This window comes from Pinus tabuliformis, chromosome 6, assembly GCF_031772625.1.
Source record: "Pinus tabuliformis cultivar Carrire ecotype Pingquan chromosome 6, CPIR1, whole genome shotgun sequence".
NCBI lineage: Eukaryota > Viridiplantae > Streptophyta > Pinopsida > Pinales > Pinaceae > Pinus > Pinus tabuliformis.
This window is the reverse complement of record NC_142292.1, coordinates 1,269,944,601-1,269,962,834: the sequence shown is the minus strand read 5'-3', so window position 1 is coordinate 1,269,962,834 and position 18,234 is coordinate 1,269,944,601. Positions and strand designations below refer to the sequence as shown.

At 39.6% G+C, this 18,234-nt stretch overlaps 1 protein-coding gene across 2 annotated transcripts in view; it reads left to right on the top strand.

Annotated features, from left to right (window-relative positions):
* The window catches only part of SCD1 (stomatal cytokinesis defective / SCD1 protein (SCD1)), a 470,752-nt gene that overhangs the window by 295,638 nt on the left and 156,880 nt on the right, over positions 1–18,234 (top strand). For both annotated transcript variants that reach the window (XM_089426037.1, XM_089426039.1), the window contains one exon: positions 41–252. In XM_089426037.1, the coding sequence (XP_089282163.1) occupies positions 41–252 (212 nt within the window). The remainder of the gene's footprint in view (positions 1–40; positions 253–18,234) is intronic.

Below are 18,234 nucleotides of genomic sequence, written 5' to 3'. Positions count from 1 at the left end.
TACAGCATTAATCAAGCTCTCTTTGGTATGATGACGGCAGTTGCCAATGAGAACATTCAGAATGCTGTACCACCGCGGAAAGTAGAGATACCCCCCATTGGGCCAAAAAGGGGCTATTCAGGTGTGCGTATACTTAGGGGTCATAAGGGTTCTATTACTGCTCTCCATGCAGTGACAAAACGTGAAGTATATGATCTCACAAGTGATCAAGAGGATGCTGGATATTTCATTAGTGGGAGTGCTGATTGCACAGTAAGTTTTGTTTCTATCCTGATTGTAATGTGAATTCCATGTTTACATTCTATTTGAATTTCAATTCCAAGGCTATTTATTAGGAGTGTTTGGAAAGGGCAACAAGTTTCACTTCAGTCCTTTTTCGAATAACATTTTAGAGAAAAAAAATTGAGGTACTTGTTGATAATGAAATGAGATAGTCTCATGATTTCATTTAAAATTAAGATGAAACTATGTTTTTATGCACATACAATAGACGCAGTTTTGATGCAACACAAAAAACCAATCATACACTGCATGATGGAGAGATGCATATGCTAGTGCAAGTTGTTAAGCATTGTTCACATGAAGTGGATCCCATACACACATTAGTTCAGCATTATGGCTATGTATCAATTATATATTCAAACACTTTGGCCCTTCTCGTTTCATTTTGTAAGTTTGGTTGTCATCATAGAATGAATCGTGTTTCTTTTGAGATTTAGTTCTCATTGTCTGCTAATCTCATTAATAATTTGCTGGGAACTCCATATACAATTGATGTGGAATGTATCCCTAGTTTGAGCTTGCTTGTATGGCATATACATTGGGTTAGTATTGATGAGTTAGACTTGATTGTGTTATTGACTTGCTGATTGTTTTTCTTATTATCCTTGTTCTGTAAATATGAATTTTTCATCCTTTACTTTTCCTCCAAGCTTTCATAGTTCGTTTTTCCTAGCTGTGCTCTGGCATTCTTGGTCTTCTTGACATGCTTTGAGATTGTTGTTGTTCTAATACCATGTTAAATTACATGTTAGGGTGCATACAAACAATAACATGATAATATGGAGTAATAAATGTCATGTATATTTATGATATGTTGCATGAAGTACATAACAAGAGCCTGAGGTGGGCTTTCCGATAATTGCGTGTACTACCCTCTCATCTGATCACCTCTCATAACATTAATACATATCACCCATAGGTTGGTTAAGGTGGTTAAGCCTGAGATCAACTCAATGGAGGTGAGGTGTTTTTGTTTTACATAATCAAAACTATAACTTGGGACCTTTAATTAGTAAAATGAACATAAAATCAAAATACTTAATACTGCACCACTATTAAATCACAACTCCAATAATGTATAATGAAAATTTTGTTCACATTATGGTATATACATTATTATCTATATGTGTTTCTTTGATGCTTCAAATATCTGTGGCTTATCAAATGTCACTTAGTAAACTGACTTATACATAATAGTCAATCTATTTATATTTTCATGCTATATTCTAATACCATATACACGTGAATTAGGTTGGTTAAGGTGGTTAAACCAGAGCTCAACTCAATGGAGGTGAGGTGTTTTTGTTTTACATATTCAAAACTATAACTTGGGACCTTTTATTAGTAAACTTAACTTAAAATCAACCACTATTAAATCACAACTCCAATAAAGTATAATGAAAATTTATTTCACATTATGCATTATTATCTATATAGGTTTCTCTGATTTCATATATTGGTGGGTTATCAAATGTCACTTAGTAAAGTGACTTATACATAATACTCAACCTATTAATATTTTAATACTATATTTTAACACCATATATGTGGGAAAATAAAGTTTGCCCTCACTTGACCTCTATTCTCATTTCGTGATTTTTGTCATCTTTACAAAAATAACCTTCTCAACCCTTGTTTTCTTTGGTACAATTGAGATCTAATCAGGATAACATCCTTGCTTCCAAACTTAGCAATTGTTGTCTTTAGCGACAAGGAGTTGCCATTTCTTTTGACAACTTGAAGTGCAGTGAAATGCCCTAACACTTGTCTCACAACTCGTTTCCTAGCTAAGATGTACTCCTTGGCAATTGAATTACAACATAATGTCTAGAATGGCAGCGGTCAAATACAAATGACCAATGGAAAAAATCTTCACCATATACTTGAAAGATCACTGTGTTATGCAACTGCATTTTAATATTTACTAATCATTTCAAACCAGGGTTGGGGAGCGGCTCCCCCCCCTTTGAATCGCCCCTAGAGCACGCTCCTGAAATTCGCTCCCTGATTTTTTCACAATTTTTTTGTCACAAAGATGTTCAAAACACGATTTTTTTCAAAGAAACAATTGTTTTTGAGTAGGGCAGCTTAATATTCAAGCTTACGTCCCTAGTATTGATATGCAATTCATGGTAATGTTAAATTCTTAAAGTAATAGTGACATAGGAATGTCACTTTTACTTAAATTTTTAACATTACCATGAAATGACTCAAGATGTTTGAGAGTGGTTCCGACCTCATTGGATTTCATATGGAGAAAGTAGAATTTTAGATCTCACTCAAAATCCAACAAACTTATTAGTTTTTTAGGATTGGGGGGATTGCAATGTTTCCATTGGATTTTGTGATGTACTAGAGTATGGGACTCGTATTTAATTAAGAGCACCAAGCCCTCTATGTACCTTGATGTTAGTGACATTGGTTGTCAAACTCGTCTGTCATGACCCTACTAAAAATGTACCCATCACTCAAACAAAATCTTGACTTGACAAGCTACATTTTTTCTATCTTATGTTAATTGCTTAGAGGGTGATAGTAATGACAAAGATCCCAATACAGGGAATGATTTTGATGATATGTAGCTATTTGTTGTAGCATGACTATTTTGGATGCTAGAGGCCATCTAGAGCCTATTTGTTGATGTATTTTCGGTTCAGAGATGGATTGCACTCGATGCTATTTTGGTTATGTGCACCCTTACATGCTATATAAATGAGAACTTGTAACTTGTGGACGTGGTTGATGAAGATTATAACTTCTAGATGATTGATGTTATATGGTTTAATCCATGTTTTTATGCTTTTTATATCTAATTCATCATTCTACATGCTTTTGTTGACATATATGCATCAAAATATATAAAAATATATATTATATAAAAATTTGCTCTTGATTTGCTCTCAACGCAAGAGCTTTTGAAAATGTCGCTCCTCGCTACCGCTTCTGCCCCTGCTGCCTGCTTCTTCTCCCACTCCTAAGTGCCCTTGCTTCAAACACATCTTCACATAATGTTGGTTGTGGTTACTAAAGATCTTGTGTTTTAAATTGGTTGACCTCCACAGGCCTAAGAGTCATCAAATGCTCAAACACAACCTGATATATCTTGATGTCGTAATGTATATTTTATCAATTTGCTCGCAGTCACCAAATTTGCAACTAGAAGGAATAGTCTCTTGCCAAACTCCAAACTTGGCATTGACTTTGAATTCTTTTTAACATAGATTTTGCTTTAGATCATTGTTTTTCTTCATCATTAAAGGGACTTAACACATGTCCCACAAGCTAAATTGGTGTATGTGGATGTTAATAGGAAAATTTGGCTCTGTTCAAATGACATTGTAAGAAAGTTAAAAGAAAAAAAGTGTGTTGGTTAGCAATAAATTACTAAATCGCTGTTTGAATGATAAATACATTAGAGAAATTTTGAATGTAATATATATATATATATATATATATATATATATATATATTGATAAAATTGAATGATGATTACAAGGCTGAGGCGGTCCTCCTTTAATAGGAGTTCACTGGCCATGCCTAATTAGAGAGACATGTCCTTTGGTGATTAATTAATTGTTAATTAATTATTTGTTTATTTAAATAATATTTTAATTAAATGTTATAAATTTAAATTCATAACATTGCCTTCCCCTTAAGATGCTTTGTCCTCAAAGCATATGTAGGTCTGGGTGTTGACGAAGAAAACGTTATGATTCCCAAGACGAGTCTTCCTTTGGTAACCTCTTCCATTTGATGAGGTATTCCTTTATTGTCTTGGATCGTAAGACCTTTTCTTGAGTAGCGAGTATACCTTCAGGTTCGAGGACTATTCTTCCTTCTTCATCGGTCTCTGGTATTTCTGTTTGTGCTATTTGGTTTTGCCCTAATACTCTCTTGAGACTTGATACATGAAAGGTATTATGGATTTGACAATTATCAAGTAACTTTAAGCCATAAGCTACGCCAATGTTGCATTAATCGTTATCGGGATAATATTGGCACGAGGAAAAAATCAGAAAAAAATCGTAATTATTGAGAAATAATCGGGAAATAATCGTTTGGTACAAAAATATTCATTTTTTTCATTTTTTTTAATATCTAAACCTTCTACGACACATATTGTTGTGAAATAGGAAAAAATCAGAATGGTTATTGATTTAGAATTAAGATTTTCTTTCTCTGAAAAAAATCGAATGGCGAACCCTAGCTCCGCCGTCTCCATGCCCTTGGCCGCCGTCAGCTCTCGGCTCGCTCTGAGTGCGAAGGGGTTCGAGAGATCTGGGCAAAGACTAAGGGGCTGTCTCTCAGCTGCAGATCCGCAACATGACCACGCCATGAACACTGGCTCGAACCCCAGCACTGCTGCCTCCATGCCCCATGCCGCCGTTGGGTCACGGATTGTTCCGGCTGCGAGGGGGTTGGAGAGATCTGGGCAAAGATCAAGGGGTTTTCACTCAGAGGCAGGCACACAAGATTTCCACGCCATGAACACTGGAGCCGTAGATCTAAAAGGGCCTGCAAACCTCTTAGCCGAGAGCTCAGGGAAAGCCTGGCCCCGACCCCCTGCTTCCACGGCGTGCCTTTGCAGCCCCCTTCCGATCAATGGAGCAGGGGACAAGAAAGATCTTGCAGATCCCCTAGCGTTTCCTCTGACCATGGCTTCCAGAAAGGAAGGGACGGCACCAAACAGATGCACGCCGCCCCTGCTCATGAGACAAATACAGGAAACGAAAATCCATCAAGGCATTTGCCTACCCTCTCCACAGATAGGTTGGGGAAAGAGGCTTTCAGAATCTTCCTCATCATTCCAGATACAAATTAGGCTCCTTACAGGCAAAACTATGCTACAATAGGTTTGCCAGACGGATCTAGTGCAGAATCTCAAGCATGCACTGGACATCAAACTGGGGATCCCCTCTGCAGCTCAACGGCTTCTCTACGAAGGTAAACATCTTGAGGATCTCTTTCCTATTTCTTTTTATGGCATTGTGAAAGACGCTTCTATTATCTTAACCCTTCGTCTGAGAGGAGGAGCTGTGGGAGAGCCATCCTCAGCTAAGGCGTTTTCGTATAAAGATGCAGTCCATGCCAAGCAGACTGAAAAGACAGATCCACCAGTGCAGACTTCACCCAAGCCTTTTTTGGTTGACAAAGTGGAGGAGGTTCCCTCAGTTGAGATCTCCTACCCTGATCTTGAAGACGACACCCAGAAATTTGCTGAAAGGGCCATCATCTGCAGATTCAATGGGCTCTGGCCGCGCTCACAGGATCTTTATGATTGGATCAAGGACAACTGGACTGACCGTTGCAAGGTTTATTTCTGTGCAAAGGGATATTTTATAGTGCTGTTCGATGACCTCGAGCACTGCTACAACGCCCTAGACGAAGGCCCTTGGTTCATGGGTTCAGCTGGCCTTTTCCTAACTCCATGGTTTCCAGACTTTGACCCAGCTTCAGCAGTCATCACCAAAGCCCCGGTATGGATCAGACTTCCAAATCTCCCAGTTCACCTGTGGCGTACAGAAGTATACAGGCAAATAGGCAATGCCTTGGGTAGCTTTCTAACGGGAGATTACAAGAGAGAGCGGCAAGGTCTCTATACATACGCTAGAGTTTGTGTGGAGCTTGATTTAAGCAAGGGATTGCCAGAGTACATCAATCTCAAGATCAAGGACTTTGTCTGGACCCAGTTTCTAGAGTACGAAAACACTGCCTTCAGATGCCGCCACTGTCACCTAACAGGGCACCTACATAACTCCTGCCCATCGCTGACAGCAAGAACGAAAAAGGGCCTCTTCGCACATTCTAAGCCCAAGCGTTGGGCTCCCTGTCCACTGCCGCCAGCTAGAAGCTCCAGCCCCCCAAGTATGGAAAAGGAGGAAAGAGAGTCAGAGCCAGATCAGATGCCTCAGCCGATGGAATCGCCCACGGACAATATGGGGCACACCCATGTCTCAGCAAGCTCGCAGAAACGTCCCCATGAGACTTCATCCTCTGAATCAGAGAAGGAGTCCCCGAAGATAGAGGAATCCAGTCTTCAAGTTGTTCTAGCCCATCCTCCCCATGATGGCTGGACAAGAGTTAACAAAAAGAAAGGGAAAAAACATTGTGGTGTAGTTACTGTCCCGCTGGGGTAATAGCTTGATAGTTAGTTTTTGCTCTGGGATCTTTTGATGTAGCTGAGATTGTATCCCTACGAGACCGAGGTTGATGAATCCATCATTTCCGGTCTGTCGGTCTTTTGCTTTTCCTGTAGCTCTGTGACTGTATCTTTCCTCCGGGACCGAGGTTGATGAACCCATCATTTCCGGTCTGACGGTCTTTTGCTTTCACTGTCTGTACTATATTTTACTTAATAGATTTCGTCTTTTACCGAGAAAAAAAAAATATCTAAACCTTCTACAACATAAAATAAATACATTGACACATAAATATGATAAAAGAACTAATATATAAGATGTTTAATATCATTTCTAGTGCTAAAATCATGCATAACATTGAATCATGTCCTGAATAGTAAGTCCTGACTCCTGAGTTCCAACTCAGCCTCAAAATATCAACAAAAAATATGATAATGTATCTCATCATGTCATAATGTCATAATGTCATATACAATAAAATGAAGGAAATAACTAAAGTCTAATCCTATTGATTTCCTCTGCCCCGCTTGCGAGAAAATGCCACAACTTTTCCTTTCCCTCTAGATGTAGATGCTGGTGCCCGTGCTGGTGGAGATGGTAGTGGAGTCTGATGTGCTCTAGAAGCCGAAGAACTAGAAGTAGGAGCTATAGGAGGTAGACCACGTCCTCTACTGGTGGCAGTGGTAGCCCGAGCAGGTGGTGTCACCTCCTCCTCCTGTTCCTCCTGCTGCTGCTGCTGCTGCTCCTCCTCCCCCCCCTCCACTACATCCTGCACTAACCAATCATCAGCAGACTCCATGAGAGGTATTTGGAAATTTGCAATATTTTAAATGTTTAAGTGTTAACCTATTGCGCTTCTTGTTGTGTATTTTTTCAAATACACTCCAATTGCGCTCACATCCTGAGGAGCGACATGTTTGGCTGTGGATGCGAATGGCAAGCTTTTGCAGAAGGGGTACCCTGCCACCATACATTTTCCACCATGCATCTACAACAAAATCACAAATAAAATTTTAAATAAACATAAGAAAAAAATGGAATTTGAAGAGACAATGAAATTTGAAACAAAGTTACAAACTAAAAAATACCTGGCATTTTAATTGTCCTATCAGTGACAGCCATGTCAAAGCCAAATGTGCCACCTACCATCCTATATGTCTCAATTTGTTTAGAGATCTCTATACGTTGTTCTGGAGATCGCAACATCTATTGGACACAGGATAAGAATCCATCCATGATCTCAGCATCAAAATCAAACCCACATGCGTAAGAAAATGCAGGGTTCAGGAAAAGCCCAACTGCATGAATGGGATGATGGAGTGTGTTGTTCCATCGCTCATCAAGCACTCCCCATAGGAGGAGTTGTCTCTGAAATCCATCATCTCCCTTACCATCATAGTAGGCCCGAATGGCTTCTTTGGCCTTGTGCATGGCCTCATCAACCAATTGAAGAACCTTTACCAAAGGTTCAGTAATGGCGCACACCTCTTGCACTCCCGCCCAGAAGTCTTCCTGGTATGAAATTAGTCTGGATACGACCTCTCCTTCTGGTTTGCGGCTCATTGGCAAAGCATGCCACTCCTCTGAAAGAAACATTCTCTTCACATCCCACATAGAATTCAAGAGGGATTGAAGAGATATGAAACTGGTGGCAAACCGTGTAATGGCGGGGCGCACCAACTCTTTGTTGTTGGTGAATCTTCTCATCAAGCTAAGCACAGATGTATGGTTATATATAAATTTTGTAATGCTTTTGGATGAATCAACAATATCTTTGACAAAGGGAATTTTCCCTATGTCCTCCAACATCAAATCAATACAGTGTGCAGCACAAGGTGTCCAAAATAAAGTAGGATGCCTATCCATAAGCATCCTGCCAGCAGCAACATAATTTGCAGCATTGTCCGTTATGACTTGGAAAACATTTTCTGCACCCACCTCCAAAATAAACACATCTAGCAAATCACATAAAGTTCTTGCATCTTTGATTTGGGCAGATGCATCAACACATTTGATAAACATAGTTCCCTTGGGACAACTAACCAAGAAGTTTATAAGGGTTCTCCCTTTTTGGTCAGTCCAACCATCTGACATAACAGTGCATCCTGTTTGTGCCCATGATGCCCTAAAATCCTTCAATCTTTGGGTGCAGTCACGCTTTTCATTTTGAAGAATCCGGCCTCTGAAATCATGATAAGAAGGGATTTTGTACCTTGGGCCAACAGTTGCAATAGCATCAACATCAGGCTGGAAAAATGGATTAATCCTTACAATGTTGAAAGGAATATCACTCCAGAGGAGAAATTTTGCCAGCAACTTGTCAGCTTGTTCTTTCTCAGTTCTTTTTAGCATTGAACTGATAGATGGCTATGAACCAGGTGTGGTTCGAGGAACAAAAAATGATGTGGCAGCTACCGGATTGGTTGATGCTGCAGTAGAACCAGTGCCACTTGCTTCAGCTGACCTTTTTAGTTGCCTTTTGATTTCTTCTTTGGCCTCTCTACTCTGGTCTAAATTTTCCAATGCTCTCATGGCTCTTTGGATGAGTTCAGGATTTGTATTTGTACAAGGCCCCACATCTTTTCCAGGGATTTGTGCAAGGTGAAACTTCAACCTGTACACCCCCCCGGACATAGAGTGGCCACACAACTTGCAAGTCAAGTTTAGTCTATCATTCGGAGCATCAGGTTCACCATATTCCCAGAAAGGATCCAATTTCCTTGGCATGTTTGTTTTTGAACTTTGAAGTTGCAAACTTGAATGGTGTTTCGGTGAAGTTGTGAACCTATGGGAAAATAAGGATTACAATTTAGTATTTACAAAATTACAAGTTACAAATTTACAATTTAGTATTTTAATTTTTAATTTTTACATTGTACAATGAAAACCCAAGTTACCCAACCAAAAACAACCATTCCAAAGTTCAAACCCAAGTTACCCAACCATTCCAAACCCAAGTTACCCAACCAAATGGCAAAAACAATGAAAAAAACATAAACAATGTTTAAAAACAATGAAAAAATAAAAAAAAAATTGGTTCCCATAGTCATACCAAGTTACCCAACCAAAAACGATGAAGAAATACAAAAACAATCTTTAAAAACAATGAAAACTAAAAAAAATTGGTGCCCATACCAAGTTACCCAACCAAAACAATGAAAAAAATACAAAAACAATGAAAAAAAAAAAAATTGATCCACATACCGTTTCTATGGAGAAATTGGTCTCCTCTTGATTTTCTCCTCTAAGCACTTGAATCAGCTTCAAACCCTCTCCAGCAACGTCTCCCAGCTCTCCTCTGCCCTCCGCGCGCGACTGTGCAAATGATTTCATAAAAACACCAAAAAAATTTATAAAACCTCATTGCCGGAGACCCCCACGATAATTTCGATATTTATCGCGATAAATTCGAATTTATCGCGATAATTTCATAAAAATCGGCCAAAAAAATTACCCGCGATAATTTCATATAAAAATCGTGATAAAATCGTTTTCTCGAAAAAATCGCGATAAAATGATAAAATCGCGATTTTATCGCAATTTTCACAACACTGAGCTATGCTACTTTATCTTTTTGATTATCTGATATGGCCCATAATATTTAGGTGATAATTTATTCTTCCCTTGTTGTTTTAGTGATAGTTGCTTATAAGGTTGGAGTCTAACAAAGACCTAATCTCCCTCCTCGAACTCTCTTTCAGAGCAGTGTTGGTCGACTTGTTGTTTCATTCTATTACGAGCCATGGTTAGATTTTCTTTTAGTAAGTTGATGATCCTTTGACTTTCTCCTAGGTGGTCTTTAACTGCTGGTACCCTAGAATCAAGAAGTGCAAAGTCTTTCCACCTCGGTGGCTCGTAACCATATAAGGCTTGGAAGGGTGTCATCTTAGCTGACGTGTGGTATGTGGTATTATACCACCATTCTTCCAGGTGTAGCCATTGGGTCCATCTGTTTTGTTTATTTGTAACGAAACAACGAAGATATGTTTCCAAGCTTTTATTAACGATTTGGGTTTGCCCATCTGTTTGGGGGTGATAGGCCGAACTCATGTTGAGGGATATTCCTGCTTGGTGGCAGAATTCCTTCGAAAATTTTCCCTTAAACCTTGCATTTCTATCGTTGACGATGACCTTACGAAACCCATGTAGTTTGTAAATATTTTTACAAAACACAACAGCGATTTGTTTAGTTATGTCAGTCTTTTTAATAGCCATAAAGTGGGCATATTTAGTGAGCCTGTCGACTACTACAAATATTTTATTCTTTCCGTCAGATGCATGTAGTCCTTTAATAAAGTCCATCGAAATATCCTCCCACTTTTGATTTGGAATGTGTAATGCGTGTAGCAATCTTGGAGTTGGAACATTTTCGCTTTTGTTCCTTTGACAAATATCACATTCTGCAACATATTTCTGAATTTCCTTGTTCATACCCTTCCAATAGAATGAGTATCGAATGTTGTACTAAGTCTTGTAGAATCCGACATGTTCGGCTGCTCGCGAATTGTGAGACTCTTTTACTATTTTCACCTTAAATTTGGATGCGGCTGTTAGGTAAATACTACCCTTGTACCATAAGATGTCATTTTTCCACTCGAAGTTGGTATACTGACTGATATTGTTAATCATGGAGTCACAATCTTTATCCTTGGCATATTCGGCTCGTATTTTGTCCAACCATTCTGGAACAACTATCATGGCAACACGTGTGGTTGTCATCCTTACGTGAGAGTGCATCAACGACGACATTCTCCTTTCCGTTCTTGTGTAATATTGCTAAATCGAAAGCTGACAACTCATCCATCCACTTCTGTTGTTCTGTTGATAATGTCTTTCGCTGAAGTAAGAACTGAAGACTGTTGTGGTTGGTTCGGATTGAAAATTTACTTCCAAGCAAATATTGGCGCCACTTCGTCAAAGCGTGTATGATGGCGAGCATCTCCTTTTGGTATGTTGATTGCAAGCTCTCTCGTTTATTAAGTTTTCTGCTCTCAAATGCTATAAGGTGGTTGTCCTGCATTAATACAGTGCTAATTCCGAACCCAAAAGCATCACATTCGATTACGAACAGTTTGGAGAAGTCAAGAGTTGCTAGTATTGGTTTGGTTGACATCACTTCCTTTAATTTCGCAAAACACTTGTCTGCTTGGCCATTCCACTGAAAAGCATTCTTCTTTAACAAATTGGTCAAGCGTGCTGTCATATGTGAGTAATTTTTTATAAATCTTCTGGAATACCCCATTAAACCTAAAAATCCCCTTAGCTTGGATAAATTCTTGGGTTTGGGCCATTCTTTGATTGCTTTGATTTTGTTGGGGTCCACTTGGACTCCTTCCCTCAATATAGTATGTCCTAGGTATTCAACTTCCTTTTGCCCAAACATACATTTTGATAGCTCGGTGTAAAATTGGTTTCTTTCCAAAACAGACAATACTTCTTCCAGATGTTTGAGATGTTCTTTCCACGTCTTACTGTAGACTAGAATATCTTTGAAGAAAACTATACAAACTTCCGTAGATAAGGGTGAAAGAGTTCATTCATGGTTGCTTGGAAGGTGGATGCTGCATTTGTTACTCCAAATGGCATGACCTTGAACTCATAATGCCCTTCATGAGTCTTCAATGCCGTCTTTTCGACGTCTTCTAACCTTACTCGTATTTGGTAGTAGCCTGATCTTAGATCTAACTTGGAAAAATATTCTGCACCGTGTAGTTCATCTAGCATTTCATCAATGAACGGAATCAAGAACTTATGTTTAATACTGATTTTGTTTAAACGTCTATAATCTATACATAATCAGAAGGATCCATCCTTCTTCTTGACCAATACTACGGGTGCAGTGTATGGACTTCTACTCTTTGTAATGATTCCATGCTTTAGCAGGTCTTGTATTAAGCGTTCTATTTCTGTCTTGTGGTGATGGGGATAACGATATGGCTTAACATTCACTGGTGTTGAGTCTAGTTTGACTTCGATAATGTGTTCAATTTTCCTCTCCGGGGGTAACTTCATTGGTAGATCTTGGAAAACCTTCTCGTATATATGAATTAAGGATGAAATCTCTGATGGCTGATGAGTCCCTTCTATCGATAATAACTCCAACAACTGACATTGTGCGACAAACGTTGATGCCCCCTTGCGAATAAGTTTCTTCATTTGTTGAGCAAAAGTGACTTGAGTTGGTGGTGCCTGAAACCTGAACAACTTATATTTCCTTCCATCCCATTTGAATTTAATGAACTGCTTTATGTGATTTGTTGAATATGTGCCTAGTATTCTTAACCTTTGTACACCCAAAACAACATCTACTCCTCCTAGGGGAACCGTATAAAAACTAGACTCCATTGCAAAGTCGCTTAATTGCAACTTAACCTTATGGCACTTGCATACTCCATCTATACGTTTTCCATCTGCTACTATAACTTTTAAATCTGCTACCGGGTAAGCAAAGATCTTTAGTCTTTTTGCAACATTGACATCTACATAGTTGTGCGTACTTCTGGAGTCTACTAGAACGATAACGCTTTGCTTCTTGATGTGACCTTTAAGCTTCAGTGTCTGCGGTTGAGTTATCCTTGTGATGGCTGCTAAGGAAATTCGTGGTATATCTTCTTCTGATTCTGGACTAGGGTTTGCATTTTCTTCATTGTCCTTTTCGTCAAAGTTGTCTTCTGAAGATTCCTCTTCTTGTTCAGCGTCACAGTGGTACAAGTTTTGTGTTGCGCACTAGTGTCTTGCGAAATATTTGTCTCAGCACTTCCAGCATTTTCCATCCTTTTTCCCTTCGACATTAGATTGTTGTTTTCCTTCATTTCACAATGGTGGTGGAACGTACTTGCTAGTATTCTCTGACGAGGGTTTACTTGCCTTCCCCTTGGAATAGCTATTAGTTCTGTCGTTACTGACATATGGTGCTTTGTGAAGTTTATATTTCTGCTCGATAATTATCGCTGCGTGTTTGGCCTCCTTAATGGTTTTGGGTTTATGCAATTTTAATTCTTCATGAATGTAATCTTTAAGGCCCCAGCGATGCATTTTTAGCAGCTCCTCATCTGAGAACCCTCTCTGCCTCACTGCTAATACTTCCCATTGGTGAGTGTATTCACTCATTGATCCTTTTTGCTTTAGGTAAACAAATCTCTCATAGACATCATCCTCCTCCTCGCCATGAAACCTTTTTAGTAGGGCGTTTTTAAAGTTTTTCCAATTGAACGAACAACCTGTACATTTAGACGACCACCACAAAAACCAATCGCACGCTTTTGCTTCTAAGTAGTTGGACGCAGTCATGACTCTTTCTTGCTCTCCGAGTGGGGGGTTTGCTAAAAAAATGGTGTCCATCTTATTTATCCATACGACGACGCCTTTAAAGCTGTTACCATCATACTTAGGTAATTCATTTTTGATTTTAAGATGGTTCCTTTCGGAAGATATAGTATAATATTGGCTTCCTTCGAGGTGAATTTGTGGTATTTGTTGCTTCTCATGCCCCAGAAAGTCATGCTCTAGAGAAGTCTCACCTTCTAGAGTCTTGGGACTCTGTGTAGTTGAAGGTGGATCAATCTTTTTGAAGCGCCGACTTATCAAGTTTTTTAAGTAAGAGATATCATTGGCCATCTAGTCCTGCTTACTAATTGACTTTTCGATGTTATCTAAACGTTTTTTTAACTTGCTGATGTCCTCTTGAATTTTTTTCATATTGTCATTGTTGTTGCTCGCCATTTTATTTCGTTTTTTTTCTTGAAGACCCAATTTTTTTTAAATAACAATATATATATATATATATATATTTTTAAAATTAATTAAACTTTGGTTATTATATTATATAGTTTTTAAATGGTCATATAAAATCGATTTTTTTTGAAAATGACAGTCGTATGGATCCGCTTGAGTCATGGTCGTTGATCGTGACCTCACCCACGTAAATTTTGTGGCGTGGACACCGTGGTTTCTTCGCGACTCTTGCTACGTCTAGATTGTGGCCTCTTGGCTCCCGCGCTGTTCTCCACGTCTGATCACGACGGGCCACGACTACACCACAGATGGATTGATGGCAGTGTAGATTGGTCAAACATGCGACTGGCACGGTCACGGCCACCGGAATTTGGTCGACCCACAGACAGTATTCCCGAAACCGTAGATGCCTTTCACGCCACAAAGCCATGGAAAAACCCCGCAGATGCTGGTTGTCTAACAGCCGATTGTTCCTTCATGCCGCTGAACTTGGAAACCCGCGGACGCAAGCCTTTTCGGTCTGCAGCAGTGAAACAACAAAACAGACCGAGGATGGGTGGCCCGTAGTGCCTGGCGACCAACAGGCTATCGTGGGTGTCACCAGAAGGAGTCTGGTTTTGATACCACTGTTAGCGATAAATTACTAAATTGTTGTTTGAATGATAAATACACCAGATAAATTCTGAATGAAATATATATATATATATATATATATATATATATATATATATATATATATATATATATATATATATTAATTGATAAAATTGAATGATGATTACAAGGTTGAGGCAATGCTCCTTTAATAGGAGTTCACTGGTCATGCCTAATCAGAGAGACATGTCCTTTGGGGACTAATGTCTCTTCATTTAACTAATTAATTGTTAATTAATTGATTATAATTAATTAATTATTTATTAAATAATGTTTTAATATTTTAATTAAATGTTATAAATTTAAATTCATAACAGTGTGCACTTGACTTGAATAGAAAGAAGACAAAGGTAGAACAACCATAACAAACTTCATGAGAACACAAAATCTCATGATTTTCTTTGTCAACTCATATTCATATTTACTACTACTACTACTACTACTAATAATAATAATAATAATCTAATTTTAAGGTCACGGTCTAACCAATCACCAAATTGATGTATAAGACCCCTATGTTTCTATGTCAATATTTACACCAAATTGGGTTACTCCAAAAGTATTTACACCATGTTTGAGGGTGCTTCATGAAATTTGGGGTACATGGTGGCTGTTTATCACTTGGATGGTTTGAGTTTGCTCATTGGAGATTGCTTGCTTAGTTATCATTTTACCTCACCTGGGTGCTTTCTTGGCATTCATCCCTAGGGCATTGGAGTTCTCTTTATATTTTGGGGGATGTCCTTCATTATGGCCACATGGACAAGTTCTCTTACTTTTAGAATGCCCTACTTAGGAGGAGGAGCATTGTGCGTCTTAGAGGAGGATCTCAAGTGCTAGATAGCATGAGGTAGTTTGTAGTTCTCTAGTGGAGGTTTTGGAGGCTTGGAGTTGGCTGAAATTTTATAGGGTTAAGATTCAAATACCTGTAGTTAAAAGGTGAAATTTTTGCCTTGCATTAAATTTTGGCTTTTCAGAAAGTTCAGCATGGTATCAAAGGATTTCAAAAATTTCTATAGGACAAGGGACCTCCTCTATGCAGTGAGTTGACTACTTGGTCTACAGAGGTGTACTTACTCTATTGTAATGTTCCAAACTTAAAAAAATAGTGATGTACAAAAGCAAATGCGATTCATACACAAAAAAATTAAACGAACAACAAATACTCAATACACAACAGAAATGGGAACCAACTGATCCATTTTATTTAGTGATGGAGCAATGTACAATAGTATGGAAGAGCACTTGGGCTTGCCTCAAGGGAAAGCTAGACAAGACCCAGGTGTCGACAGTAATCCCAAATGCTAGAAAGAAATTGCTCCTCTAAAGCTTTGCGTTGTCTCCCAGCTACGACAACTACTGGTTGGAAAGGTGCTGCAAGAAACCCGCCGTTGGTGCTCAGCAAAATTTTGAAATTTTAGCCACAAACTCCTTGGCCAAAACCCAAAAGAACCCAGAAATGGTTTGGCCCAATTTGGACTTCCCAAAATCGACCCCCAAAGGCACTGTGCAATCCACAACAATTCTACACTGGTTGCTGCAAAGATACGGATGAAATCCACACCTCTGGTGCTCAGAAAATTCTGAAACTTTATATTTGGGGTCCTTGTCAAAAACCCAAAAAAACCCAGAAAGGGTTTGGCCAGATTTGGACCTCCCAAATTCAACTTCTTCTACTGCCCACGCCCTTTAAACAACTCCAGAAATACGGCCTGCAAGGAATGACCACAAATCCCTCCAAGCTCTGAAACGGAAGCAAACCCCATTTTAAATACCTCCTCTAACCTCCATGGCAAAGCTCAACCTCAAGGACCGATACTCTACCCACCAAATGAGCTCCCACACACTGCCTTTGTGTTGGCCCAGACAGTGCGAAAGTCACACTGCCAAGCTAGAAGCTCAATCAACTCCCAAACTCTCCCAGGTGCTGAGAATCCTCCCTAGCCTACTCTCCGAAAATCTCACGTCAAATCTCCACTGCTAAGCACCATCAATGAACTCGGCCTCCTCTCTAATATGCCCCCTAGTAATACGCACAACTCAAAGGGGAATGCTACTGCTGGGAATCACAATGTGATCCTCCTACTGAAGAAATGAAGAAAACCTTCCTAGGGTTGCACTCGAAGTCCCTCGAAGAAAGGGTGAGCTCTTCACATGAAGAACTCGTGCTAAACAGCGAGTGACTCGGTTAAGCAACTTGAGCAACCAAAGGGAAATTGATATACTCCAATAAGATGATTGAAATGAGGAGAGCTACCTTCCTTATATAGATTTCTTGGAGAACTTTTTCCCTCCATTTTCCCTCCTCCATGGGTCCCTCATTAAGCCATCAATTTTCCCTCTCATGCAATTCAAACTATTGGCTTACGAAGTGATTATTTTCCTTGTGTGAACAAAACCAAAATAACTTACTTCTACCTCCTAAGTTCCCTAATACAATCGAATGGGTCCCATCTCCTCCAAAATCGGCCCCAAAATGTGGAAATAAATCTTGTTCCAAAATAATTTAGGAAGGGACATTACAGTCCTCCCCGCCAAAAATTGGTTGTCCTTAGGCAATGCCTAAACAAGTGCCCTCGTTGATTGTTGATCACCACTGTAACCACCAATAATACGAGGGTCCCAAATGTACCATTGAGTCATCCCCAATCTCAGCACTGTCCCGACATGAAGGAATCCCTCGATACAAGGGTACCAAGCCATCATAATCATTGTGAAGCACACCTTGCTCCACTCGTTATCCAGCCAGATGCAGGTACTAGGAGCCCTCTACATTCTAACAATAAGTAGAGCATCATGATAATGTAGGACTCTGCTCGACTCCCCATGAAATTTCCCTACTGAGTAGTCCATCTCATGCATTACAAGAGTAAATTCCTGAAGATGTAATCCAATCCTGGTGAAATTGAACCCTTGTCTACCCCGGCCTCCCTTGATCTCCTCATGTCGATCACCCTGCAACATCGGTGAGATTCCCCACATCATCAATGAATCACTAAAACCAAATGGAAGATTTGGATGACCCTCCCCTGTAGAAACCAACTCACCTCTATGGGTAGTTGAACCGCTCAACCCTGTTATGCCAGAATCCCCTGCCCATTACAAAAGGAACCTATCTTGCTGACATCGTGACACTCTGGTCATGAATGACTGCCTAGCATGCTCGTACTAGAGCCTCCTCTCACATAACTCTTGGCCACAATCTATGTGATGATCGAGGTTAGGCCTAACCTGCCAAAGCGCCTCAATAGTGCCAACGCCTATGGCCCCCATTGTTGGCCCCAATCCTGAGCAAAAATCTGCCTTGCCCTATGATGTGGGCTTTGGTCACTCCCCATATGTTTGCTTGTGAATGAATCAGTTTGCCTGTTACTCTGACCAAGCTCACTAAGGAGTGGAGCATCCGACAAATCCAATGGATCCC